A 25,592-nucleotide genomic window follows, 5' to 3' on the forward strand; every position below is an offset into this window, starting at 1 on the left:
ATGGTACCGTTTTACAACCATATTTGGCGAAAGTCGAACACTGCTCGACTCGCTTTTATGCTGGTTTTACGACCAGCTCGGGCATAAAATATCATGGTCACGTGATTAAAGGCTTTTACGGCAAGGGGTTTTACGCCTGTTTTTACGCTAGTGGAGTCTCAGCCTTAGTGAAAAATCAAGAAAATAAAGATTTCTTAGTCTATCTTTGTAAAACTATTTTAAAGATTGCTTATGAAACTAAGTTCCGATGAAATACAATTTGAATATATTACTGCTTTATAAGATCAACTTCATCCCAAAGCATTTGGAAAATTATTTTGAGCCAACTTTGTTGCTCAAAATAATTTGTTAATCCACCTGTCTTCTCTGTATTCCTTTAATATAGCTGCTAATGCATGCATCGTGTCTTTAATGTAATTTAAAATCAATGTAATGAATATTTAATTTAAATGTGAATGCCGTTGTCGTCACATATTAAAGAAATTTTATAAACTCCCAATTGTTTTAAATACCATTCAAAAATTCCATCCCTGACTAAAACTCTTCTTAAGTGTTACTAAATAACATATTGCCGGTTAAACATGCAAGTTTTTCTTTTTGTAGAGCAGATTGCAGCTAATAAACAGATTCTTTTTCTGGCAAATAAGCAATTCATTTAGTATATTAAGATTCGGATTTTGAATATTTCCTTCACAATTTTCTTATATTTTTTCACTACCACGAAATAAAACTAATTAGTTAGGTATATTATTCGCACATATACAATTTAATGCCAAAAATTGATTTTGAAAACTTGAGACTGTCATTTCTAACAATATATTACCAGTAATGATTGTAGATAACAAAAAGTGATGGCTTAGTACGAGGGGCATTGATGCTATTAAATTTTGGTGGTGAAAAGTCGAGAGGGTGGGGAGTTAGAGGGGGTCAAGTATCTCGAGAGAGGTAGGGGACTTAATAACGAATAAAATCTTTACTAACAATTACACTCTTTTTATAAAACTCGCCTTACCCTCAAAATTAAACTTTTTGCCATTTTATAGTAATTAAAAACATAAAAGGTTTTTTTATAAACATCTGATAACATGGCACTATACACAATTTTATTTTTTTCTTAATAATATAAAAGTTATGCAATGCTCATTGTTAAAATTTATGTATGTGAAATCCATAGCTGTTTTGTTTTCTCGACTTCTTTTCTATAATCATAAAACCGAGTTCTTATGTAAATACATTAGAGCATCGTTTATCCGAATCAATCGGGGAATGGGGTTGTTCGGATAACCGATTATGTACGAAAAAATATATTAACCTATCCCATGTTGAAATTTTTCTTTGTTGCGTCGCTTTGCGTTGAACTTTCGTCGATTTTAAGCCTATTTAAATTTTTATAATAATAATCGAGGCTATTGTATCATTAAAAATTATCTCTTTATTTTGTGCAAACAAAATAAATATATTGAAAAATATAAAAACAAAAAAATTATACTCTAGAAGTTAATCTAGTATCGAAAACGTTCCATTCGGCACGACACAGTCCGACTGGAAAGCTTTCGGTTAACCGACGTCTCGGTCGATCGGCTTTCGGATAAACGACGCTCTACTGTAGTTGTTTTCTTTGTAAACTGTTTAATAAAATTATTAAAATAGAATAGATATAACAATGAGTAAAAGTTTCTTTTTCTAATAGTGAGATTAGTGATCTTTATCACATCTTTTTTAATTATCCACAAAAAACAGACACCAAGATTAAAACAATTCGCTTTATTTGTCTATTTAATAATGCATTTTGTATTGGTATTATCCAATCCCTCTTAAGGCTACATATTTTAAATTTAGAAAACAATTTTAAGAAAAAATATATATTAACAAAAAAAAAAATTAAGGTTTAAATTTACAACAAGTATACAAAATGAACTTCACGGCTCCAGTGTCCAAGATTGTTCTCTCCCTCTACCTAATTTCACATTTGCAACACCTTTTATGATTCTTGATGAAGTCAATTTCCATCCCATTATTTAGGTTGATACTGTTTTGAGTATGGGTAATAACTGTGTGTTCTTTAAAGAATGTATGGCAGGGCTTTTTCTTAAGCACCCTTCTTTTCTCAAATACAGTAGAGTGTCGTTCATCCGAACCCTGGTTATCCGAACGATTTTCAGTCGGATTGTGTCGTGCCGAATCAAACGTTTTTGATACTAGATTTACTTCTAAAGTGTAATTTTCATGTTTTTATATTCTTCAATATATTTATTTAATTTGTACAAAATAAATAAATAATTTTTAACGATACAATAGCCTTGATTATTATTATAAAAATTTTCGTTAGACTTAAAATCGACGAAAATTCAACACGACGCGACACGCGATGGAGAAAAATTTGAACATCGGACAGGTTAATATATTTTTTCATACATAATCGGTTATCCGAACAAATCACTAATCCGAACAACCCCAGTCCCCAATTGATTCGGATTACGACTCTCTACTGTATATGCTGATTTTTTGTTCTATAGTAATTTGTCTACCACGGTTGCTTGTGACGACGACTTTAAATTTATTAACACAATTACTCTGTTTTACAATCTGACACAGAGTCCTCCTAAACTGGCCTGAGTATAATATTCGAATAAATACCGAAAAAAATCGTTGCAATGCTTTTTTTTCTCTTGTCACCCACAAATTTCTCAACTTATAACTAAGTTAAACACACAAAGATAAAAGTGCATTAAATAAAGTAGGTATTGAAATAGGTTCTGTAATTTTCTTTTTATCCTTTTCTTGTGATTGTATGTGAATAGTTGGGCTCACCCAAACTATAAAAACAAATAAAATATTATGACAGAACTCTTTACTATGAGAGATTTAATAGTTTATTTGATCCGTATATCTCATGACAAAACACTAGGCTCAAGACGTGCGTATTCAAATGAAAGCCATATTTATAACCAAGTGTCATTTTTCTTCTAGAATTATTCGAATTTTTATCACGTGGCATGAAATATTGCACAATAAAAGAATATTATATAAATCAATCTGAAGGCATTCTTTACTTTGTTTTAACACAGTGTTTTACTCTGTATTTATCTAGTTTGTACGTTTTTGCTTTACATGTTTTATTTTTGTGTATTTTATGTGTTACTATTGTTTTCTTGTCTCTCATTTCTTTGGGGAAGGCTTTTCTTGTCAAAGAACATTGCCTTCTTTTTTGTATTGAAAAAATAAAATAAATGTAACACAATCTTGATAATCTGTACATTTACTAGTTTGACACATCCATTAATCTGATACTAGTCAACTCTCAAATATTACCATCCTTGCTGCCAATTTCCACTAAATTTGAACATCTTCCCTCTAAATGTGACGTGATATTGATCCAAGCTCTAATACTCAAATTTGGGCACGATATTAAAGATGCTGCTCAAAAACAGGTTCATCATTTTATAACAATACCGTATAAATACAGGTATCCCTCGTACAACACGGTTTATCTCTAATGCGATCGAAAAATTGGAGATATTCCCATACAACACGGTTTTTGGTTTTGCTCTAATACGGTTCAAGAAATTGGGAAATCATCTGTACAAAATTTCAGAGTTTCTGAGTGTAAACTCTGTTATTCCATATTTTTTTATTCAAGCAAGCATACCTGTTGTCTCAAATTTGCTCGTAGATTTTACAATATTGAAATTTTCAATTTGTTTTGTGCCTTTCATCAGGTTTACTTTTAATGAAAACTGATAGTACAATTTTTTTCTTCCTTGTCCTAGCTTTCCTGTCAACCAGGTGTCATTGTCGTTGCTTTCAGCCCTTAATAAGACTATCACTGTGTTTTGGTTTTATAGATTAATCTTTGTATTTAGTAAAATTTATTTAAACATTTTGAGGTAAGTGTTATTAAACCGGTAGGTAAGTAATCATTTGTAAAAATGACAAAAGAAATACAGCAGTATCTCAGTACTCAAACTGTTCCTAATGAGAACAATTCGGTATTCAATCAAATTTCTTGGTATGTGACTGAACAAACAAGGACCCTCTAGAACAAATTTTGGTTAATGTTACTTATGGTTCCAAGATGACAGCTCGTCTGATTCCAGCAAGGAAACAGTGGGGACGCACGTTCTAACCTAACCTAACGTATTCTAATAATTTTGTTGGTAATAATCATGGTAATTTATTAGAATAGGTTAGGTTAGGTTAGGTTAGAACGTGCATCCCCACTGTTTCCCTTCTTCTATTTGCTGGAATCAGAGACGAGCCGCCATCTTGGAACCATAGGTAACACTAACCCAAATTTTCCATTAAAAATAGCATATTTTATTTTGTCACCCATAAAAATATTTTATGGTAGAAATAAGAAAAATGAACACATTGCTGATATTTCTGACCAAGATCGACAGAAAAGCTCAGAATGTGACAATATCGTACATAGAAAACATCCTTGGTTAACTAAAATTAATATTAACTTGTAATACAGTATTTTTAATTGTGATTGTTAATTAATTATTGATTGCTTTAATAAACATTTTTCTTAGTGATGGAAAAGAACAGTAGGCTATACTTTTTATAACTTTTGTAACCTAACCCCATGCTTTGCGCTAGTCCTTTGTTTCGTATAACAGGGATTTGCTTAACACGGCACTTTTTCAAAATGTAACTACCGTGTTATATGAGGGATACGTATATTAACATAAGACTCGGTCTCCTGAAATTTCCCACCAAAAATATTGTACTTTCTGTTAAGTTTAGTGGTAATTAACAAGCTTGGCAACACAGATTACCAGTTACGGCAGTCTACTCAGATGAAGAAAACGGAAAAAGACGATTGAAAATTATTTTGAGAAGACTGATACGGTAATATATGATCTATAAATGTTTTTGATTAATACAATGTACTAATATGCAAATAAACAAATGCTTTCTTTCCTAATGATTAAACCATCGAATATCTCTTAATTCCTATAATCCGACAATCTCCTTAATCTGAAATTGTTTCGGTTCCATGTATGTAAGATCACCGAGAGTCTACTATACTTTGATATTATATGATAACGTTGTATTTACCTTGTATTTATTTTCATACTTCATAACACAAATATTTTCTGTATGTCTAAGTTTCAGAACTCTCTTCATTTTAACAATATAAATAACTATCTGCTTATTGATTACTGATTCTTTAATTATCATAAATACAAAAAAAAACAACACTAAATAAATAGAAGTCAAAAATTTAGGATAGGAAAAAGTTTTTAAATATAAAAACTTACTTTTCCTATCCTAATTCCTCCATCTAGTGTCAAATTGTTTGGTAATTTATTATTATTATAGCAATTATATAGCCTGATAGCATATCGCAGTGGATGGCTTTAGTAGTACAATTTTTTAAAAATTTGAACAGATAAGGTTATAAACAATTTAGAAATTAATTATAAGATTTAATATCAAAACTTATTAAAAGTTGCATTGCTTCTTCAGGAAATAATTCCTGTTCACAACATACAATTACAAGTCAGTTGCATTCCATGAACAGACATGGGAATAAGCAGTATTTCCTCCATATTCCTGTAGAAATTCAAGTTTATTAGAGATTTTGATTAATAATATTAAAACTTACAATACTACTTGACGTGGGCATCTCTCTTCTAAACTTGAACTTTTAACAGAAATGAAAAAGAATAATGTATATACCGTATTTACTCGGTTATAAGACGATCTCGCATAGAGGACGAGACGTGACTTTAGACATCAAAATAAAGATAGTTAGATTTACAAATACAATTCTAATTTTATTTCGTTTAATCTCAAATAAAATATCAAATGCACGTATTAAGGCAAACAACCACGTTTGCCTTAATACGTTATGAATGGAAAACAAAACCGAAACATTATAATGCACATGACCAGAAAAAGTTTATATTTAACGATTCAGAATGTGTTAACATTCATTAAAAATAACAACTTAACTAATATAAAATAACTATATTTATAATCATTGCAAAGTGACCTGTATGTCATTAATGTTTTTATAAATAACTAGAAACTATTTTCTGCAAACGAATGTGATGCAACACAGTGTTTAATTAATGAACAACAAATAATCTACACACACTGGGAGATTCATTGGTAATTAATAGACGTAGGATTAAACCAATAAACAAAGGAAAGTGTGTCTTAATTTGTTTACAGTAGGTTTCAACTACGATAAATAGACTGTAGACCTATAATAACAGCGTGAAGTATACACGGTTCACAGAAATTACTTCAAAAACGCAAAGAATCCTTTGCTCACGCATATAGGACGACCTAGGCTTTGAAGCAGTGAAAAATGAATAAAAACTTTGTCTTATATGCGAGTAAATATGCTATTATTAGTAAGATAAAAACTATTTTATGACTGCAATCTTTATCTGACTTCAAATAATTTATCTTAGTAACTTACAGACTTCTTTTTAAATCATTATTTCCGCTTGTATTTAAAAATTCTTAGATTTAATTACTGTTAAATACTTTTAAGGAATTTACCTCTCACTTTCAGAACAATTCAAGAAAGTTTTTAATTATCTGAGAAAATTATTAATTATAATAATTGATAACACGAAAGTATTTAATTTTTAATTAACTGCTTTCAACGTTATCAATTAACTACTTTCACATCATCAAACAACTAAATTTATAACTTCCAGTCCAGTAAATTTAACTCCATTTTTTTAACTAATTCACTAAAATATTTATGATTATTAGCTTTCAGAAATTAAAAAATTTCATACTGTGCATTAAAGCTACGTTTTCTAGAGAAACAAGTTCTTTACAGACAAAAAATTTATTTTGATTAAATATTAACGAGGTCGAAGTTTTAAATGCGAAAACGTTTACGTCGGACGTTCGGCGCCGCTTTCCCGTAAGCCTAGAAGTTTGACAACGGTGTTTGAAAAGTCAGTGGAATCGTGCTCGACATTCCAAACACCATTGTCAAACTTCTAGGCTTACGGAAAAGCGGCGCCGAACGTCCGACGTACACCTTTTTGCGTTCAAAACTTCGGCTTCAACCTCGCTAATTAATCATCATCTATACTTAGCTATGTATGTGAGGTTTCATGATAAGGTATATTGTTATACTTATCTATAAATACATATTTAAATGCATATACAGTAGAGCATCGATTATCCGACCCCCGATTAACCGACCGCGTTCTAGTCGACAAATTTAAATGTCCTCTAGTGATGTGGCGCTACAATATTTGGTTATGTGTTGACTACTTTAATATTATTTTTGTTAAATTTTTGCATGTTTTAGCTGGCAGCACTGGCTCGACCATGAAAGGGAGGCTAGTATTTAAACCGGGCCTAATACACTATACTAATAATGTATTTTTTCATACTTTTCGGTTATCCGACTTTTCAGTTATCCGACCAACCCCAGTCCCCAATTAAGTTGGATAATCGATGCTCTACTGTATTTTGTAAATCAAATGCATTGAAAAATACTGACCTTAATGTGGAATTCAATGTTTTCATCCATGGAATAAATATGATTGAAAATATCGTTAATAATTCGTGGGATGATACCTTGCTGGAATGGATCACCAAGAACACCCTAAAATATTAAAACAAAAAATTGATATTCATGATTGAAATAATTATTATTATGTCGGTAAAATCAAATAACTCCGATCTGATCTAACTCTGAGTAATAAATTTTTATACGTAACAAAACTTCAGCAAATCTAAACTGCAAATACCTGCAAATTTTAACACAAAATTTAATGTAGGAATTTAATCTATAAAAATTATCATATTGGATACTTTCAAATCATTATACAGAAATTATACAGGTATACCTCGAGTTACGTCGTTTGTCAAAAAGTATATGGATAAATAAAAATCAAGTTTAAGTCATTTTATTCGACTTTACATCCGTCCACCACAAATATTGAAGTCGTAATATCACTAGAAAAGCATTAAAAGCACATAAAATCATATTAAAATATGTATGTTTACAGTAAATGTTAATATAATCATCATAAATCCTAGAGAACGAAACATGAAAACATCTGTGTTTCTGTGTTGTCGTCTTATTTAGCGGTCTTCAAGTGCTCATTATTGGCGTTTTCCATAGTACTTTCGACTTACCTCGTAACTACACAAGTAAATTCGACTTACGTTGCCTCTCCTGGAACCAATTACCGACGTAAGGTGAGGTATACCTGTATATTTTGATGATACCATAAATTGAATATATAGAAAACAATCCTCATACCAGTACATGTAAAATCCAATATATCTTCCCAAGCCTTTGTTGGATGTTAATTTTCATCTTGAGTACCAGAAACTTAAAGGCTTGGGAAGATATATTGAATTGAATATATGTTTCAGCCAAATGTAAAAAGCTCAATATTGAGAATCCAGTAAAATATACATTAATTAGTTTAACACTTAGTATCAAATTGATAAATATGAGACTTTTTTAAATTCTTAACTTTGTAATTATAAAGTATTAAAATACATAATACATTTTAATAATAGAATCTTCAGGATACACTAAAATGGAATAGAACAGAATATATTCTTGTTGTTTCTTAAACTCTATAAGGTTCAGATACACGGACACTTGGCAATGTTCATCTTAAATTTATTTAAGATGAACATTACCAAGTGTCCGTGTATCTGAACCTTATAGAGTTTAAGAAACAACAAGAATTACTGGCAGGGTTTCAAAATACATCTAGAATATATTCTATTACATCTGGGTATATCCTAAAGATGGCTGTTTTGACAGCTGAAAATTTCTGATAAGTAAATTATTTTGTTGATGAAGGTTTACAAGTGTTTTGGTAAATCAATGATTATCAGATCTCCAAATGCCTCAAAATATTGTGAAAGTATACTTTGAGATATTTCCTCTTGATATGAAGCATTACAAATAACCTTTTTATACTTTCTTTCTCATTGTGAAGATACTACAACAGCAAAGATCGTGCTGCACAGTGCCAACATCACCACTTGGCGATATTTTTATTAAAGTGGCAAAAAAATATAATACTGGCAATAGCAAGTAGTGATAAAAACCCTAGTTTGCTTGTTTCAACGTTCAGCATGAAATTGAATCACAAATCACATTTCGAGAAAAACGGCAAAATGTCGAGCTTCCGTGCAATAGGAGTCCCATGCACCACACACCTAGCAATTTCATGATGTCATGTGGCAAATTCATACAGAAAAGTAAGAAGTGATGTTGAAAACCAAAGACAGTTTCATGCAATGTTGCCCAGCATTTCGTGAGAGGATTTTTTGTCGACTGACAGAAATTTTAGGGAATATTTAACTGCACAACACTGGGATGTATATAAAATGTACAATTCACCAACCAATTAACCGGTGTGAATAACGTTTAAGTGTCGAATGTTTTCGTTACCCTTCTGGGCACTTCTTCGGGTCTCTTCTTAATTCAAAACAGGCTGGCTGTTGACATTCCAATATAAAACAAATGGTATGGATTTTGAATACGGTATGCGCATGCGTTCTCCGTAAGATGTTTAAAAAAAGATCAAACATTAGGTTGAGCTGGAATGCAGAGAACTTCTGCGCATGTGTTTGCCTCTAAATACGATTGAAAATTAAATGTTGTTGTCAAGTACATTCTGCTATGCCATCGACAGGCACATCGCCTCCCTAAAATTAATGCACGTGGTTCTGTTGCAAGCCTTAAAAATTTCGATGGCCTCTAACCATTTGAAATGTCCCAGCGGGTCTCCAATTAAAATAAAACTTGGTGAGCACGTAGCCCTAAACACAAACAGCTCCTTGTCTAAATAATAGGATCCACATTCTCAAGTGTTTCCAAAAAGGCTCCTCTGAAAATTGAGTGTTTAGCTTAAAAGTCTAAGTTCCACATCCCAGAGCGGCAATAGCTGAGTGAATAAGACATTAACCTCATGCGCTCTCATGTTTGTTATGCTCCATATGTCACAATACCACCATATCTGAAAATAAATATGAAGAAGATTTCATTTGACAACATATGAGTTAAACCAAGAGAGGCTTGTTTTCCGTAAATAGGAAATGACGTCACAATTTTTAATCTCTTGTTTTATAAGCTTTAAATGCAAGGAATAATAATAGTAATACTGCTAATGATGTGGTAAAATAATAAAATAATATCATACAAGAAAAACTAAACTAAAATTCTGAAGTACTGAACCTACATCTCCTAACTCAAGTGCCCTGCATCTTATTCACTCGGCTATCGCCGCTATTGGACAATAAACTTCAAAGTCTTATAAGATAAACACTAACTTTTCAGAGGCCATTATTTTGGAAACGTTTGAAAAGTGGGCTCTATTATTTGGACGAGGAGCTGTTTGTGTTTGAGGCTATTTGCTCACCAAGTTTCGTTCGAATTGGAGACCCGAATGCCTGGCCCTCTCCGTGTAAGTCAGTTTAACATGTTACTTTTGCTTTCCAGATGTCAAACTGCCAAGGCTACCAGACCCTCAATAAGTAAGTAAGTAAAACTGGTGGCGATAAACAATTTGAAGTGGTGAAAGCAATCTAGAACTGGAGAAATAGTGGCAATATTTTAAAATTTTCCAGAGCGACCCCTGCTACAGGATATCATTTATCTGGTTATTCCAGCTACAACTTGGCTTTCATACTGTGTTAATTTTGCATAGATTTTTCTAGATTTCAATTATTTTTTGTAACTTTCATGTTGAGCCAGGATAAGAGCAACCCTATTATGATCAGTATCTATATAAACATGTTGTTCGACGCGTTCCATATTCAAACCGTACCGGTCAAAAGCCTGAGGAAGACGACGATTATGGTTGAAAATGTTAGTTTTAGCTAAAATTTGTTCTTACTGGGATATAAAAAGGTTCTAGTGTGATGATTATATAAAACACACATTTGCTGTTGCTCTTAACTCAATAGAACTTGTCATATCAATAACTGATATTGGAATTTTATTCTTCTCTTTGACTGAGGTTTGACTATAGGTATTGGCATGTTCTATTCTTATACTTAAATAATGCTTGTCATCAAAATAAATTCATTCATTTGTTCTGCTCACTGAGCAGTCTATGGTCCGTCCTTTATTAATTATGTACAAACTTATTTTTGATTTGTTTGCATTAGACTAGCTCTTTAAATACTAGTACTTTACAGGTGATCAAACATATTTGGTAAATTTTTGATATTGTCATTACAGACATTTGTATATATGGACAATATTCCTTGTTTAACTACTCAATTTCCATAGAGTTCCACATTGTAATCAGCATTTACTACTAGTAAATGCTGATTAATCCAAAAACATTTTAAGCAATCTGTTATCTTGTTTCATTCAAGATACAAATCATTATAGTTCAACTACAGTTCAAATTGTACTGTTATAACTATAATCAATCTACAGTTGCAAACTATACTATAATAATTCAAATGCTACAGACTTAGTTGGCTTCACTACACAATGTACAGTATACCATATCATTATCCACATAAAAGTCCTGCAAAAACTCACATTCGACCTTGTGTTTTGACTTTCCTTATTTCTTGACCGTCTCTAAACTCGTTTTATCAATCATATCATTGCAAATTAAGATATCAAAAATATTCTAAAATATCAATAACTATATCCTAAAACTTCATTTTTGCACTTATCATATCATTAATTCATACATCTGAATATACTGTTCCTAACAATACTGACAGGTCTATAACACCTTTCAGGATATTCCATTGTTTTTTGGATCCACATCTCCATACCACATCTCTTAGCAAATTTTATCTTCATCACTGAAACATCTATCTCTATTTTGACATTAGCAATACCATTAACATTAATATAATTGTATGTCTTAGTTGCTTCTATTGTTATTATTGCGCAGACAAAACATACATTCAGTCGAGTTGTTTCGTAGGACATTTCTTGATGACACAACTTACCTGTATTGTATTGGATTCTGTCTTGTATTTAGTACAAAACTTGGTTTTGGATAATCCAGTGAAAATGTCCTCTCACAGTACTGAAAACACGTATCTTTACAGACAAGTTTACTTCAATCTATGTTTCAAATTTCAGTTTTAATGCATCCTTTGTTTCTCAAATACCGGCCTTCAACACGTTTCTCTGATCACCAATCTCATTTCCTCGATTATGATGATCACTTTTTTCAGAGTACTTAGCATGTTTATGTATACATACAGTTTACAGTTAGTGATTGGTTAATAAACATAATCCGTTTGAAGACAATGTTTGTCTTCAAACGATAATCAATTATCAATTTACCATACATTTTTATGGGAATTTGATTAATTCGGTCTGGAGATCCCAAAAAATAAATAAAAAATTAATAATTTTTTCCATGTTTATTTACATATAATAACAAACTAAAAGCAATCTCTCCATTTTTTTTATAGATAACACATTTTTGTATGAAATCACGTGCAATTGAAAATGAGTAAATTTATAGTTTTTATTATTAATCTATGTTAAAGATACTTTAATTTGACATATAATGATGTAAGGATTTGTTAATATAGGTTCGATTATAGATAATTTAAATTTAATCTGAAAAAATGCAAAAATCAATTTATTTTTACTCTTCTTTATCATTGCACAATTTGGAAAATCCGCACTCAATTATCATTCGGTAATTATTTATTTTCTACCACCTGACAAAGATTTATGACTAAATGTGCAACAGAATTTTAGTTTTTTTTTTTAATATATATTATTCCAGAAAATATGCAAATCAACAGTCCATAATGCATTAAACCATGAGCCAAATAAATCAGGCAATATTACACTACAATTACTAATTAGAAACTACATAATTAGAAATTAGAGGTACACATAGGCCTCATCTCTTAATTAAAGTAGTAACTATAATTTAATATAATTTATAATAGTCCAGAAGAAAGAACTGGACCAGAGCAGAAGTCAAACCTGCCACCTTCACTTATCGTGTGAAGCGCTAACCAATTATACCTGATTATATTAAATTATTGTTCACAACAGTGTGTACTACCCCATAGGCTTAGACCGGATGGTTGAGCGGTCCAGGCGACAGCCTACCGCTCTGGGGGACCTGGGTTCGAATCCAGACAGGTCGATAAATCCCCAGAAATTTTTAGGATTAATCCATACAGATATATCCCTCACCACCAGGCTACCCCATTGTGGGTCTGGCCGAACCCATAATGGGCTTAGTGCCCACAGGGCAGAAAGAGTTTTAAAACAGAAAAAAAAACCCCCACATACATAACAGTTTTAAAGATAAAACAATTTTCTAGCACTAATTACGTCATTATAACATCAAAGTGTATCCAGTGAAACAAGAATAATTTTTATGACATACTTTACCAAAATAAATGAAAATGTACCTAAAAAATTTAGGGTGCAGTGGGCTGCATAAAAATATTAAGTTGGCCGCAGTGCGGCCCACAGGTTGGACATCTCTGGGTTAGATGATTATTAATACAGGTATACCTAGAGTTATGTCGTTCTCGATTATACATTGTTTGCCAAAAAAGTATACGGATAAATAAAAATCAAGTTTAAGTCATTTTATTCGACTTTACATCCGTCCGCCACAAATAGTGAAGTCGTAATATCACTAGAAAGGCATTAAAAGCACGTAAAATCATATTTAAAAAAGTACATTTACAGTAAATGTTAATATAATCATCATAAATCCTAGAGAACAAAACACGAAAACATCTGTGTTTTTGTTTGTCGTCTTATTTAGCAGTCTTTAAGTGCTCATTATTGCCATTTTCCACCGTAGTTTCGACTTACATCACCTCTCCTGGAACCAATTACCAACATAAGGAGAGGTATATCTGTACATCGGGTTCTTGAGATGTTCACATGAATGTATTAAACAGCAATAGCTGTAATGTTTCTGTTTATTTGTAAATATATTTTAAAAAACTAAACATTAAAGTATTAAGTAAAAATTGTGACAAAAAAACTATTTGTTGTGAAGAAATTGCATAAAAATTGAAAACCTTAAAATATTTTATTTAAAATCTTGTCAACAGATGGAGCTAGGCACTATATTACGTAACCAAACTCTGTGTCTGTAAGAAATATGAGAACACGTGTTTAAAATAATGATAAACAAATGAACATATGTACCGTATACATTTTCGGTTCAGTAAGTGTTAGCTATACATTCATGGAATTATTAAATTTCTCAAATGTATATTAAAAAAGGTCATATTTTACATATTAAAACACGGTTCTTAACCTTTTCTTGTTCCACGAACCCCTTTTCCAGTCGGGTGAATGTCATGGATGGAACTCCTTCTTAGAATGATGTTTTTAATTGCATAAGATAAAATTGCAAAAGAAATCAAAGTATAAAAATGATTAGACCACCACACCAACATATTATCCGTTAAAACAAGAAATAGCTGCAGTAGTTAAAATAGTTATTTCTCGTTTTAATGGACAAAAGAAACCAGTTATACGGAAATACAAACATATGATATACTATAGTATGAACACGTCTTTCTTAACACAATAATTAACAATTTGACGTAATAAAACAAGATTAAGATATTTCAGGTTGATTTTTACAAAAGTTTCTATAGTCGCTTTGATCTATGTACCTCTGGTTGAGAACCACAGTATTAAAATAATAATCTGATGAAAAATTATTCACAGAAAGAAATAGAAATTTCAGTTAATGTAACCTATGGTTCCAAGATGGTGACTTGTCTCATTCCAGCAAGGAAACAGTGGGGACGCACGTTCTAACCTAACCTAACCTATTCTAATAATTTTATTGGTAATAATTATGGTAATTTATTAGAATAGGTTAAGTTAGAATGTGCGTCCCTACTGTTTCCCTTCTTCTATTTGCTGGAATCGGAGACGAGCCGCCATCTTGGAACCGTAGGTAACATTATTTGTGAAAAAAAATTTGGGTTAAAGTAATAAAACAATTTCTTTTTAATGGTTTTATCTCTAATATTTAATTATCAAATAATTAAATATAAAATATCAAATTCATTAAATGTAGAATTTGCAAAAAGTATACAATTTATTAGTCAAACTTTTAACATAATTTAAAATAAACTATGTGTTTGTTTCTCTAATTTTTTGTAAAAAAACAAAAATTAAAAAGCCTCACTTATGTAAAGACTAGAGATGACTGGCCTCCGAGAAACAAAACCGAACAAGTAAACCACTTTTTTGAGCTCATAACATTTGTCATAATTTTGTTACTGAAAAATAAACGGCAAAAATGTATTATTTAATTATTTAAAATTCAATCCAAGTTGTGCCACAATTCTGTTAGGGTCGATACTATTATTCATTACTTAGAGCTTAGAGCTTAGTCTAAACAATTACACTTACAAGAAAAGTTAGGCAACCCAAAAATTAAAAATAAAAAAAAAAAAAAAAAAAAAAAAATCAGAAACAGCGTGCGCAAGTAGAGTAGTACATCCACAACACAACTATGTTTGAATCTATCACAAGTAAATAAAATAATCTAACTGATAATATTTGCATTTAGTAATAATGCAATGCAGCTTTGTAGTCATAAAAATGAGACGCGACTTTTGTTTAAACTTTTTTCCCGATAGCTCTCGGCAATAAGCAGTTATTCCGCAAAAATACGAAATCAAGGAGTAATTTCTTCCTCTCAAACAATAATATGGCATGAACCAAAAATAGCTTTGTGCTTTGTGTTATGGATTAACTATAATGTATCAAATTTTTGTGCATTTCTAGATTGCCTAACCAACAGATTATGGACCAGATAGCTGACTCCCATAGATTCTACGGTAGTCAGTCTTAAGACCATAACACCCTCACCAGTGGAAACAGGCTATTCTGGTAACGCATTCACTCCAATCAAAATTTCTATTCTATTAATTAAATATTCATTGCATTAATCTTAAACATGACATTAGCTTTCAAATTTAATAGTATTAAACTGATGTATTTTAAAAAATCTGATAACTGAGCTTACTTTTCTAAATAACTCACAATTTTGTTTTTTTTTTTTTTAATACAATGTAATAATTTTGATATTGTAATGATGAACAGTAAAACATGCAAAATAGTGTACTTAATTAATTTTAAAATGATATATAAGGGAGATATAAACAAAAACAGTCTATTAACAGAAAATAATATACAAGTAGAAGATATAGCTAATACAAATGTTATCGACTTATCGTCGATATCATCATCCAAAATATTTTATTTATTAATTATTTTATTATCACTCTATTTTGGATGATATTTTCCTGCTTAGTCCTTGTGAGTTCAGAATAAATGAGGCTGTTCACATAGGGTTTTGATTAATATGTTTTTTAGTTCTCCGAATCTAAGATGTATTAACGGATTAATCAATGTTATAACCCGATCCATAATAGCGAGATTCAAATATTATCGTCTGAAGATCATCCTCACTGAACGAACTGTCCAAAAGAATGGTTCTGCCTGTTACTGGTGAGGGTGCTATAAACATTTCTCAAAAGTCGGCTATCGGATTCATAATCTGTAGCCTAACCTTCTTTGTTAGAGAGCAGATGGACGTATAAACCCTATAAACCAGTGGTCCCAACCCCCGGTTCGCGGATCAAATGGTACCGGGCCGCCCAAGGAACATTAAAATTATTTCCAGTTTATTTACTGTGGTGTATTTCTCTCGGGTTTGTGCGATTTTCAATGGATGAGAGGTTAACCGGGAGCCGAGAGACATCACCTAAAACTGCGAGTTAAAAAATGTTAAATCTCTTTATATTCATTTTTTGGTGTAACTGTATTTTATTTTTAAGGCATGTTTAAATACAATTAAATTAAAATTATTAAATCAAATCAATCTAAAATATAAACAATCAACATCCCCCCTCAGTGGGCTGCGGTAAAATTATCAAACATTGACCAGTCAGCAGCAATAAAAACGTTTACAATTTACTTGTAGGTGTAACCTGTTCACGAGCACCTTTCTCTTTAGCATAAACCTGACACAACAACAAGATCCTTATTACGTGACGTGCTCTTTTGATTGGTCAGAAAGTCCATCTTAAAAAATTTGAACGTTTTGCTAATAAATGCACATTTATAAGTACAGCAAGTCGTCGTTTCATTATAACATTGTTAAAGAAAGATACAAGTACATGTGTAATAATTTCAATTACAATTATTATTGTCAAATTTTCTTAATAGTTACTAAAATTTATTCTACAAGGTAGGAAATTAAAAATTTACCTCCATAGTATGAGTTTTTCCACTAGATGTTTGCCCATATGCAAATATTGTACCATTATATCCCATAAGAACATCTGAAAAATAGAAAATTAAAAACAAATTATTTTCTAAATTAATAACAAAATTTCTATATATATTCTAACAAAATTTACCAAATAAAACAAATTATTAGATATAACCACAGAAACTGAAAAAAGTGAAAACTAACAGACCAAACACCTTAAAATTCCAGCAAATATAGGTTATGTATATTACAGAAAAATGTTTTACATTTTCAAGAAAACCTTCAATTACCTACAATATATCTAATTGCATCCTCTTGGATGCAATCGCATGAATGTATTTACCACTTTGTCAATGCCAACAAATTAGGGCCAGTCCTGTAAGGCAACATTCAGTCATTGTAGTTCTCCATGTAGTTGCCCACTCTTCTCAACATGCTGGCTGACCTTTTGCATTTACATGATGTAAGATTGTAGCACAATATTTCAGAAACACAAAAATGTTTGAAAACAACTCCGTATCACATTTTTCACCAAATGTGCGCAGCAACTCCTATCTGCATTTTTGCTAATCCAGTTCTTTCGTCGAAATACAGTAGACCCCCTTATAACACGAGTTCATATAACACGGCAAAAAAATTGCAATCGTGTTCGTATAACACGCTAAAAAGACTCGTGTAACAAGGTAAAACGTCGTCGCGACTCATGTAGCGACAGGATTGGTCGAATCTGGACCAATAGCGGATATTGTACAAATCGTCGAGTTTAAACGAGCACCGGACCTACTAAAAACCATTTATTATTTAATGGCCATAACAATTATATTTTTATTAATGATATCTTCAAAGTTCGGCGAATTTTTTGCAGAAAAATAACTTAAGGGAAACACGCGCCCGCCGTTCGACGAGCCGCTCCACGACAAAAACAAGCTTAAGCAATGGCGTTGTCGAACGGTGCACACTCGGTAAGTAATCCTACAATTTTTGTTTATAGCATAGTTTATATGGATTGTTCCCAAAAAATTATACATGATTTGGAAATGTTGAGTGAAATTAGTCTAGAATCGATTAATTTTATGGAAGAAAACCTTTCAAACAACCGTAGCCGTTAAACTGCACACGTGCCGGGCCATGATTGGCTCGTGTATTTAAGTGACTCTTACAACACGAAACGTATCTACTGCGTTATAGGGTGGTCTACTGTATCTCGCTTTCGAGGAGCTCAGAACAGACAGATCATCGCAATACATATCAATGAGTCCTCTCAGGGATGGAGCCACATATTTTTAAAAATTCAATAAAATTTAATTTTTATCAAATACACTTCAATATATTGCATTAATACACCTATTAACAACAGAATTAAACATCATATTTTACAAATTATATGATATTGTAAAAAATTTTAATATGTATCATACATATATATTGGAAACCCTCTGGCCTTGGTAACCATTCATCACTTCATTAACCTGACGATAACAATTTAATACAGTTAAAAATGTTTGTTAAGTCAATTAAATTTTTAAATTTGCTGGAATTTTAAGGTGTTTGGTGTGTTAGTTTTATAAATTTTTAAAAACGAAGAAATATTTCTACCTACAGTCACGAATTAAGGTTATCAGAGTGGACTTAAAAGTTCATTCATTACTAAAGTAAGAATTATAGTATACAGAAGCAGCAAACTGATATATTTGAATAATTTGTGAATTAAAAGTGAGATAATTTTATTTCAGATCCCAAAAATCTGAAAAGTTTAAAAACTGTTCAGAAAGCATTTGATAAATAATTTTGCTTTGACAATATTTGAAGTTTCATCAGTTAAATTATTCTAATCTATGATTAATAATCAATTTGGAGTAGGTTAAACATTTAAGATTCAAGTAAAATTTTTTAAATTTTAAACAAGTTTCCATTTAGAATGTAATAAAAAACAAATATTTAAGATCAGAAAAGTTGAACTAGATATCGTTCAAACAATTTCCTAGAAGAATAAGGTGTGGAATTTCTCTTATAAATATTTAATCTAAATTTATAAAATGTTTCTCCTTAAATCAATCAAGGAATTTAATGATGTGTGTCTTGTATGCACCATTTATTCGTCGAATGTTTCTTTCAACATTTTAATAATTTAATCATAATATGAAGTTAAAAAACTATTCTTCTTCTTCTTCAGTTATATTTTCTTTAATTAATTGAAGAAAATATAACCGAAAATATAACTTCTGTTAATTATTATATTATGTAAAACTATCCTTATACAGTGGACCCCCGATATAATGCGCATGTCGGGCAGGAAACAACACCCGCGTTACAAGGTAAACCGCGTTATACCGAGCGATGCGCTGTAATGCGGTTCACCTCTTTACTTTAGCAATAATTCAAGCTTTTCTTTCACACTGTAAGCTTTTTTTACTCATCATGCATACAATAATTAAACACTATTCAAAATACATTCAGGAGCTCAATACATACGCAATTACTCAATACACAGTAACGATAAAATGCGCTACTCACTAACGCCGCACGGACCCGTATAAATGTGTTTGAGCTTATCGCGTCGCAAACATCGCCCGTGCTATAACCGAGTGCACGGTATAGTGAGCAGCGCTATAACGAGGGTCGACTGTATATATTAATGTAAGTATAGTCTCGGTTATGTTACAGGTAAAAATTTATAATAGTAACACAAATATAGTTCTTTATTGTTAAACAGTATTTAATTTAAACTTAAATGACAGAATACTGAATATTTTAACAGTAATTGCTTGATTACTGTTTAATTGTATGAGCTGGGTGATTAGCCCTAAAATATTATTTTACAGTAAGCAAAATTGGGGGTTGTGTGAGACCTTGACTCACGAGTGTGATGATTATGGCAATAGTCTATACATATTTGTCAAAAAGCTTCAGTTATAATTTTATTTAACGATTTCAAGCTCCTCTGATTTTCCAAGAAATGGTCTAAAATATCTATGGGAGTTGACCTCAATTTACAAACAAAACATTAGAAATCTGATAGAATACACATGGGGGAATGACACACATTATAAACAGATGTTGAGAAAAAATATAATACTAGTCCTAAAATTAAAGACCAGTGATTTAGAAAATGTAAGAATTACTTATAAAAACGTAATATTTAAATTTCTACACAATATTTTTGAAAATAGAAGAAATTTACATTTAACTAAATATTAATGTTGCAACAAATAGTATATTCGACCTCGAATAGCCGAATATTCAGCCAAACTATTCGGCTGGATTAATGCACGTATGAAAATTGGTGCGCAAACCGCATTATGGCAAGGATCGTGCACCCTGCTCTCTATTGGCCCGCTGTCACTACACTTTGCCAATCGCATTAATTCTTGACAGTTGTAGCGGATAGATATGAGTATCTTAGCAGTATGTGATAAGTGACAATATCAAATGTGGATAACAATGAAATGACCTACACATGTAAATAATGGAAAAAGAACAGAGAAGGACCGTGAAGTGAAAATAAATATGAAATTGGATCTATAACATAATCGAACAAGTCGAGGCAGCTTATTGGCACGAAATTTGCAGCCGTCAATGCCAAATAATTGTTCTCGTAGACTTCGGAAAGCTAAATGCTTGTACTGAAAGTCACTTAGCACGCACGGGCAGAAGCCTGGGGCCATCCGGGCTACCAAGCTGTCTCAAATCTGTGAAATCATAACCGTGACTTATACTGACGTCCTATCTGTCTCTTTTCTCTGTTATCACCAGGCTATGAGTCTCGTAATTGTAAAATGAGAAATCTATGACGGAAAAGCAACGAATCGAAAGTAAAAACATTAGAATTTGCAATAGATTATCCTGGAATTGCTTTTAAGGTTCAATTCGTTGCTATTGCACAAATTATCTTTACCAAAGAAAAAATTTGACTGTCATCTAAATTGTCAAAATTTTATACTTGATGCGATTTTTTTATACCTCAGATGTTTTTGCTTAGATTAATATAACAGTTTGCCTTTTGTTCAATTGATACAGTTTTCCTATTAAAACCCTAAAGTAACAATTCTGAAATGAATCCCCAAATCTAAGTTTAAGTTTTCTAGCAAACTTCAATATTCTATAACAAAGTCCATTAAGCAGTACTTTTCTGCAATCATCTCATAATTTATTGCTTAAAATTCTTAGTATAAAATTCTATATGTAACTGTAACGATATCCAGTATAAACCGGTTTTACACTTCGTCAAAGTTTATCTCGACATAATATTTCAAACGGTTCAATATGATATTTTTCTTATGTATTATTTACGGTTAAGGTATTTTCTTGATCATATTCCATACTTTCTTTAAATAAGGGATATCCTCATTGTTCTTTGAAACTTAGCATAGAGTTGCTACCGAGAACAAATCATACAGGAACACTCCTTTCGATGTAAAAGTAGAATTATTTCCGATAATTTACAACGGATATGCATTTCAAGCTCTATGCCCCTCTTCAGTTCTTATTTTATTACATAAATCGGTAAAACAATGTAAGAAATTACAAAATGTATTATATTTAACATATGCATAAATGACGTTAAAAAATAATAAGAGGGTATAGAATATACCTGTACAAGTAAAAATATTTTGGTTAAAACGAAAAGTTTGGCTAATACAGGTAGTAAAAACATAAAACCTTTAAAATCAATAAAAACTAGTTTAAAAACAAGATGTGAAAGCTTTCACTGTATGTTTATCAGGAAGTCTGATACTTTATATGATACAGTGAATTATAGGAGGAGGAGGAAGAACATTTTACTTTGATTCATTCAGTTATTATTTTAACTGTTATAAATTTATTTTTATTAGTTTTGATTGTCTTTGGATCAATATTTTAAAATTTATTTTTGTACAGATAAGCATGGGAAGTACAAACTAATTTAAAATTGTATTTTGTTCATATGTAAGCAGGCAAAAACCCATTGGGCGCACATTTTTTTTTGTCATCAGGAAAATAATGGAAATGCAATTTCTTTTCTTTATTTTGATTTGTTTGATTAGAACCACCGAATACCATGCAAATAACCATTACCAAAATTCAAAAATCAGTTATTCTTACTAATTTTATACTGTGTAGCAACCGAATACACAAATTGACCATGGATGGTTGTCCATATGTGATGTCATGTGCAAATCAGTGCTTTTTCTGACCCAGATATGGAATGTCTTGTTTTCTTCCACGTGGTGCAATAACCTGTGATAGCATGAACTCCATAGAAAATTGTTAGAGTGCAAATAAGATTTTCTCATAACTCTCTCCTACCTTATATTCTGTGCCTCTGAAGTAGCTGTTGAAAGCACGACATTTACTTGTATAGTTTAGAGGGTACCATCTGAATGTGCACTGTAGACGAAATTTAAAATAAATAAAATACTGAAAAGGAATTTCTTAGACTTTGTGTGTAAGATATAAATGGCTATCAAATGCCTATCTATATATATAAAACTACTTGTCCTGACTAACTGATTGACTCATCTAAGCCCAGAGCAAACTGCTGAACCTAAAGTGGTGAAATTTGGTATACAATTAGGGTACATCATGGAGACGCACACTAAAGCGATTTTTTCAAAATTTCCCCGCGAGGAGGAGAGGGAGAGCATTAAGGCTTAACTGGAAGAACGGCTTCTACTGTACTATTTTAGATGCGATTTTTTGTTTGTAATGGCAATAACTTAACTTCCAAACGTACAATATTTACGTATTACAATTTTTTAACCAAATGTTCGAACCGTTTAAATTCAAATTTGTTATTACATATTTGTTCGATTATAGTGCAGCCGTCTAACCCTTTTGCCCTTAGGTAGGATTATCTTTTCCACAAAAATAAGTAAAACAAAAGATGGTGTGGGGCCCTGGGGCCAAACGGACAGAGAAAGAGTCACTTTTGGTGAGAACCTCAAAGAAGTAGTGGGGGAAAAGGAGTGCTCCAGACCTCGAGAAGAACAATCCGAGACTGAGAGGTGCCAAAGAAGTTAGAAAGAAAAAATAGACTATGGACAGAAAACCGTGAGGACAAACGACGAAGTCAGGAATAGATGAAAGGTCTACGACAAGTCTTTGGATCAATATTTTAAAATTTATTTTTGTACAGATAAGCCTGGGAAGTACAAACTCCAGACAAGAAGAGGGTCACGAATAAAGGAGAGTTTCGAAGTGGTGTCCTAACCAAGAGCATGTCGCTACAAAAAACCCCAGGTATTTCTATTGCTTTCGCTTTTTTTCCATTTTCCTCAATTGTAAGAAAGTTATAAGTTAGTATAAGTTGATACAACCCGTGTTTGATTGTCGCGCGTGTGAGAATTTTATATATTTAGATTGTTATAAATTAAATAATTACTATGGTGTCTGAAATATAACGTCAACCATGATTTTACTTTGTTAATTTTTTAAAAAATATTATTGTGATAGTGGTGAAACACCAGAGGACGTTTTACCATTTTTGAACGTTTGTTGCAGAGGTTACGGTCATCTCCGTAATTTCCAACGGACTACTGATGATGTGCAACGACAAAGGTTTTATCTTTGCGAATGCTCCGTATTTTTACATTTTATTATTTATTTAAATTTAGGGAGTTTCAGATAATGTCATTTATGTTTCGAAAAAAATTAAACTCAGATTTATCGTATCTCAGGATCCCATAATATTTGAAACTTGAATTTAGGTGCATTAGCAGTCCATAGTTTGAAATTGGTTGTTACTAACTTAGTAATTTTACCAAATTAGTAACAACTAATGATTGAGAACCTTAGTGAAATACCGAGGGAGGGTTAATTCTATCAAATTGCAAAATCCAAGCAGGCGAAGCCACAGGTAACGGCTAGTATAATAATATAACACTCATACTATTTGATAACAGGAATCAAGAGTCAATTACTCATCTCTTACCATAAAGAACTCAACTTAGTTCAGACAGGTTATTGACTAGCAACAGCAGAATATTTTAAAATAGACAAAATATTTTTCACTTGTAATAAAGTTCAACATGTTAAAATGCAACGACAATTTGCAAAACTCAAAAATATTTTGTCCTATGATAGCCAACTCATTCAACTAAAGATATGCTTCTTTATACGGTAAAGACTTAACAGAGTAATAATCGGGTCGTCCAGTAGGATACCGAAGTTCCGTTTCATTTATCAAATTACCGTTTAGAAAATGTTATGCAAAGATTTATTTTACTATTGACTTATAACTTGAAAGTTATTTATTAATAATTTAAATTTTATATGAATGTCACTTAAATATAAAAGTAAGTTTCACACAATAGAGTTTAAAAAATGAAGTAAATAAGCTAAAACTGTAATGATATAAGCTAATTTTTAGTTTTGATTTCATTAGCAAAAAAGTAATGGTGGAAAGTAATGTTGTGGATAAACAAAATGAATTATAAAATTCAAACTATGACTATTGTTTTGAATGTATACAGTTAATTTAGATTATTATACAAACGTAAGGAATAATTATTAGAAATTTATCAGTTTCAAGGTAATATTCAACAGGAGTGTCTAATAATATCAATTAAAACATGAATTAAATGTATAGAAAATGAACAGGAGAGAAGTAAAGATAAAATATGAGTATGCGTGTCTTGTGGTTTGAAGAAAAATCACAAATGCGTAAGAGTATCTACATAATGAAAAAGATTTTTCTTGTTTATTAAAGACGTCCTTAGCAAATTTAGATAAAGGAAAATGCCGTTTGACGAGTTTACAGTTACGGTAACAAACTTATCAAAGTAGTGGGTTATATGCCAAATTTTTAAAAATTGGCTTATAACCCGCACCCACTTTCAAACAGCCTTTTAAAGACAGATAATCCATGGGATGGATATCGGCATAAAATTACAGTAATTAACTAGTCTAAAATTTCAACAAATAATGATAAAATATTCATATTACATTGTAGTATAAAGTTTAACTTTTGTTTTTTACGAGTGTGTTCAATTAATTTGTCATATCAATGCAAATATATCAGTGTGTATGAAAAGAGCTAGATGTACTAATTTATTTGTATCCATATTATTCCTTAAATAACTTAAGTCTTCTTGTTAAAGAAAAACCTTCTCTTGGCAGATACAGTGTTTATTGATAACGTAAAAAGAATTTTCAAAAGTTCGTTCTATTCTTTAATTAACATTAGAACTGAAAATTCTTGTTCTATTCATTAATTCAAATTCAAATCTAACTATTCTATTATACATTCTAAAAGATGTATCCTGAAGATGGCCGTTTAGACAGCCAAAATCTTTAGAATAAACAAAAATTCATTTGCTGGAAAAGGTTCGAGAATATTTAAAAGTAATAAGAACCAGTTTATATGACAGAAAATAC

General features: G+C 31.3%; 1 protein-coding gene across 1 annotated transcript in view; it reads right to left on the reverse strand.

The window, feature by feature from the left end:
• The window catches only part of LOC136985266 (kinesin heavy chain-like), a 90,640-nt gene that overhangs the window by 26,894 nt on the left and 38,154 nt on the right, over nucleotides 1-25,592 (reverse strand). Inside the window, exons 3-4 of the mRNA XM_067282514.1 lie at nucleotides 17,234-17,307; nucleotides 7,490-7,594 (exon numbers count right to left, since the gene is read on the reverse strand). Coding sequence (XP_067138615.1) covers nucleotides 7,490-7,594; nucleotides 17,234-17,307 — 179 coding nt within the window. The remainder of the gene's footprint in view (nucleotides 1-7,489; nucleotides 7,595-17,233; nucleotides 17,308-25,592) is intronic.

The sequence above is a fragment of the Centruroides vittatus genome, unplaced genomic scaffold (genome assembly GCF_030686945.1).
Source record: "Centruroides vittatus isolate TY-2023 unplaced genomic scaffold, ASM3068694v2 contig_957, whole genome shotgun sequence".
Taxonomy (NCBI): domain Eukaryota; kingdom Metazoa; phylum Arthropoda; class Arachnida; order Scorpiones; family Buthidae; genus Centruroides; species Centruroides vittatus.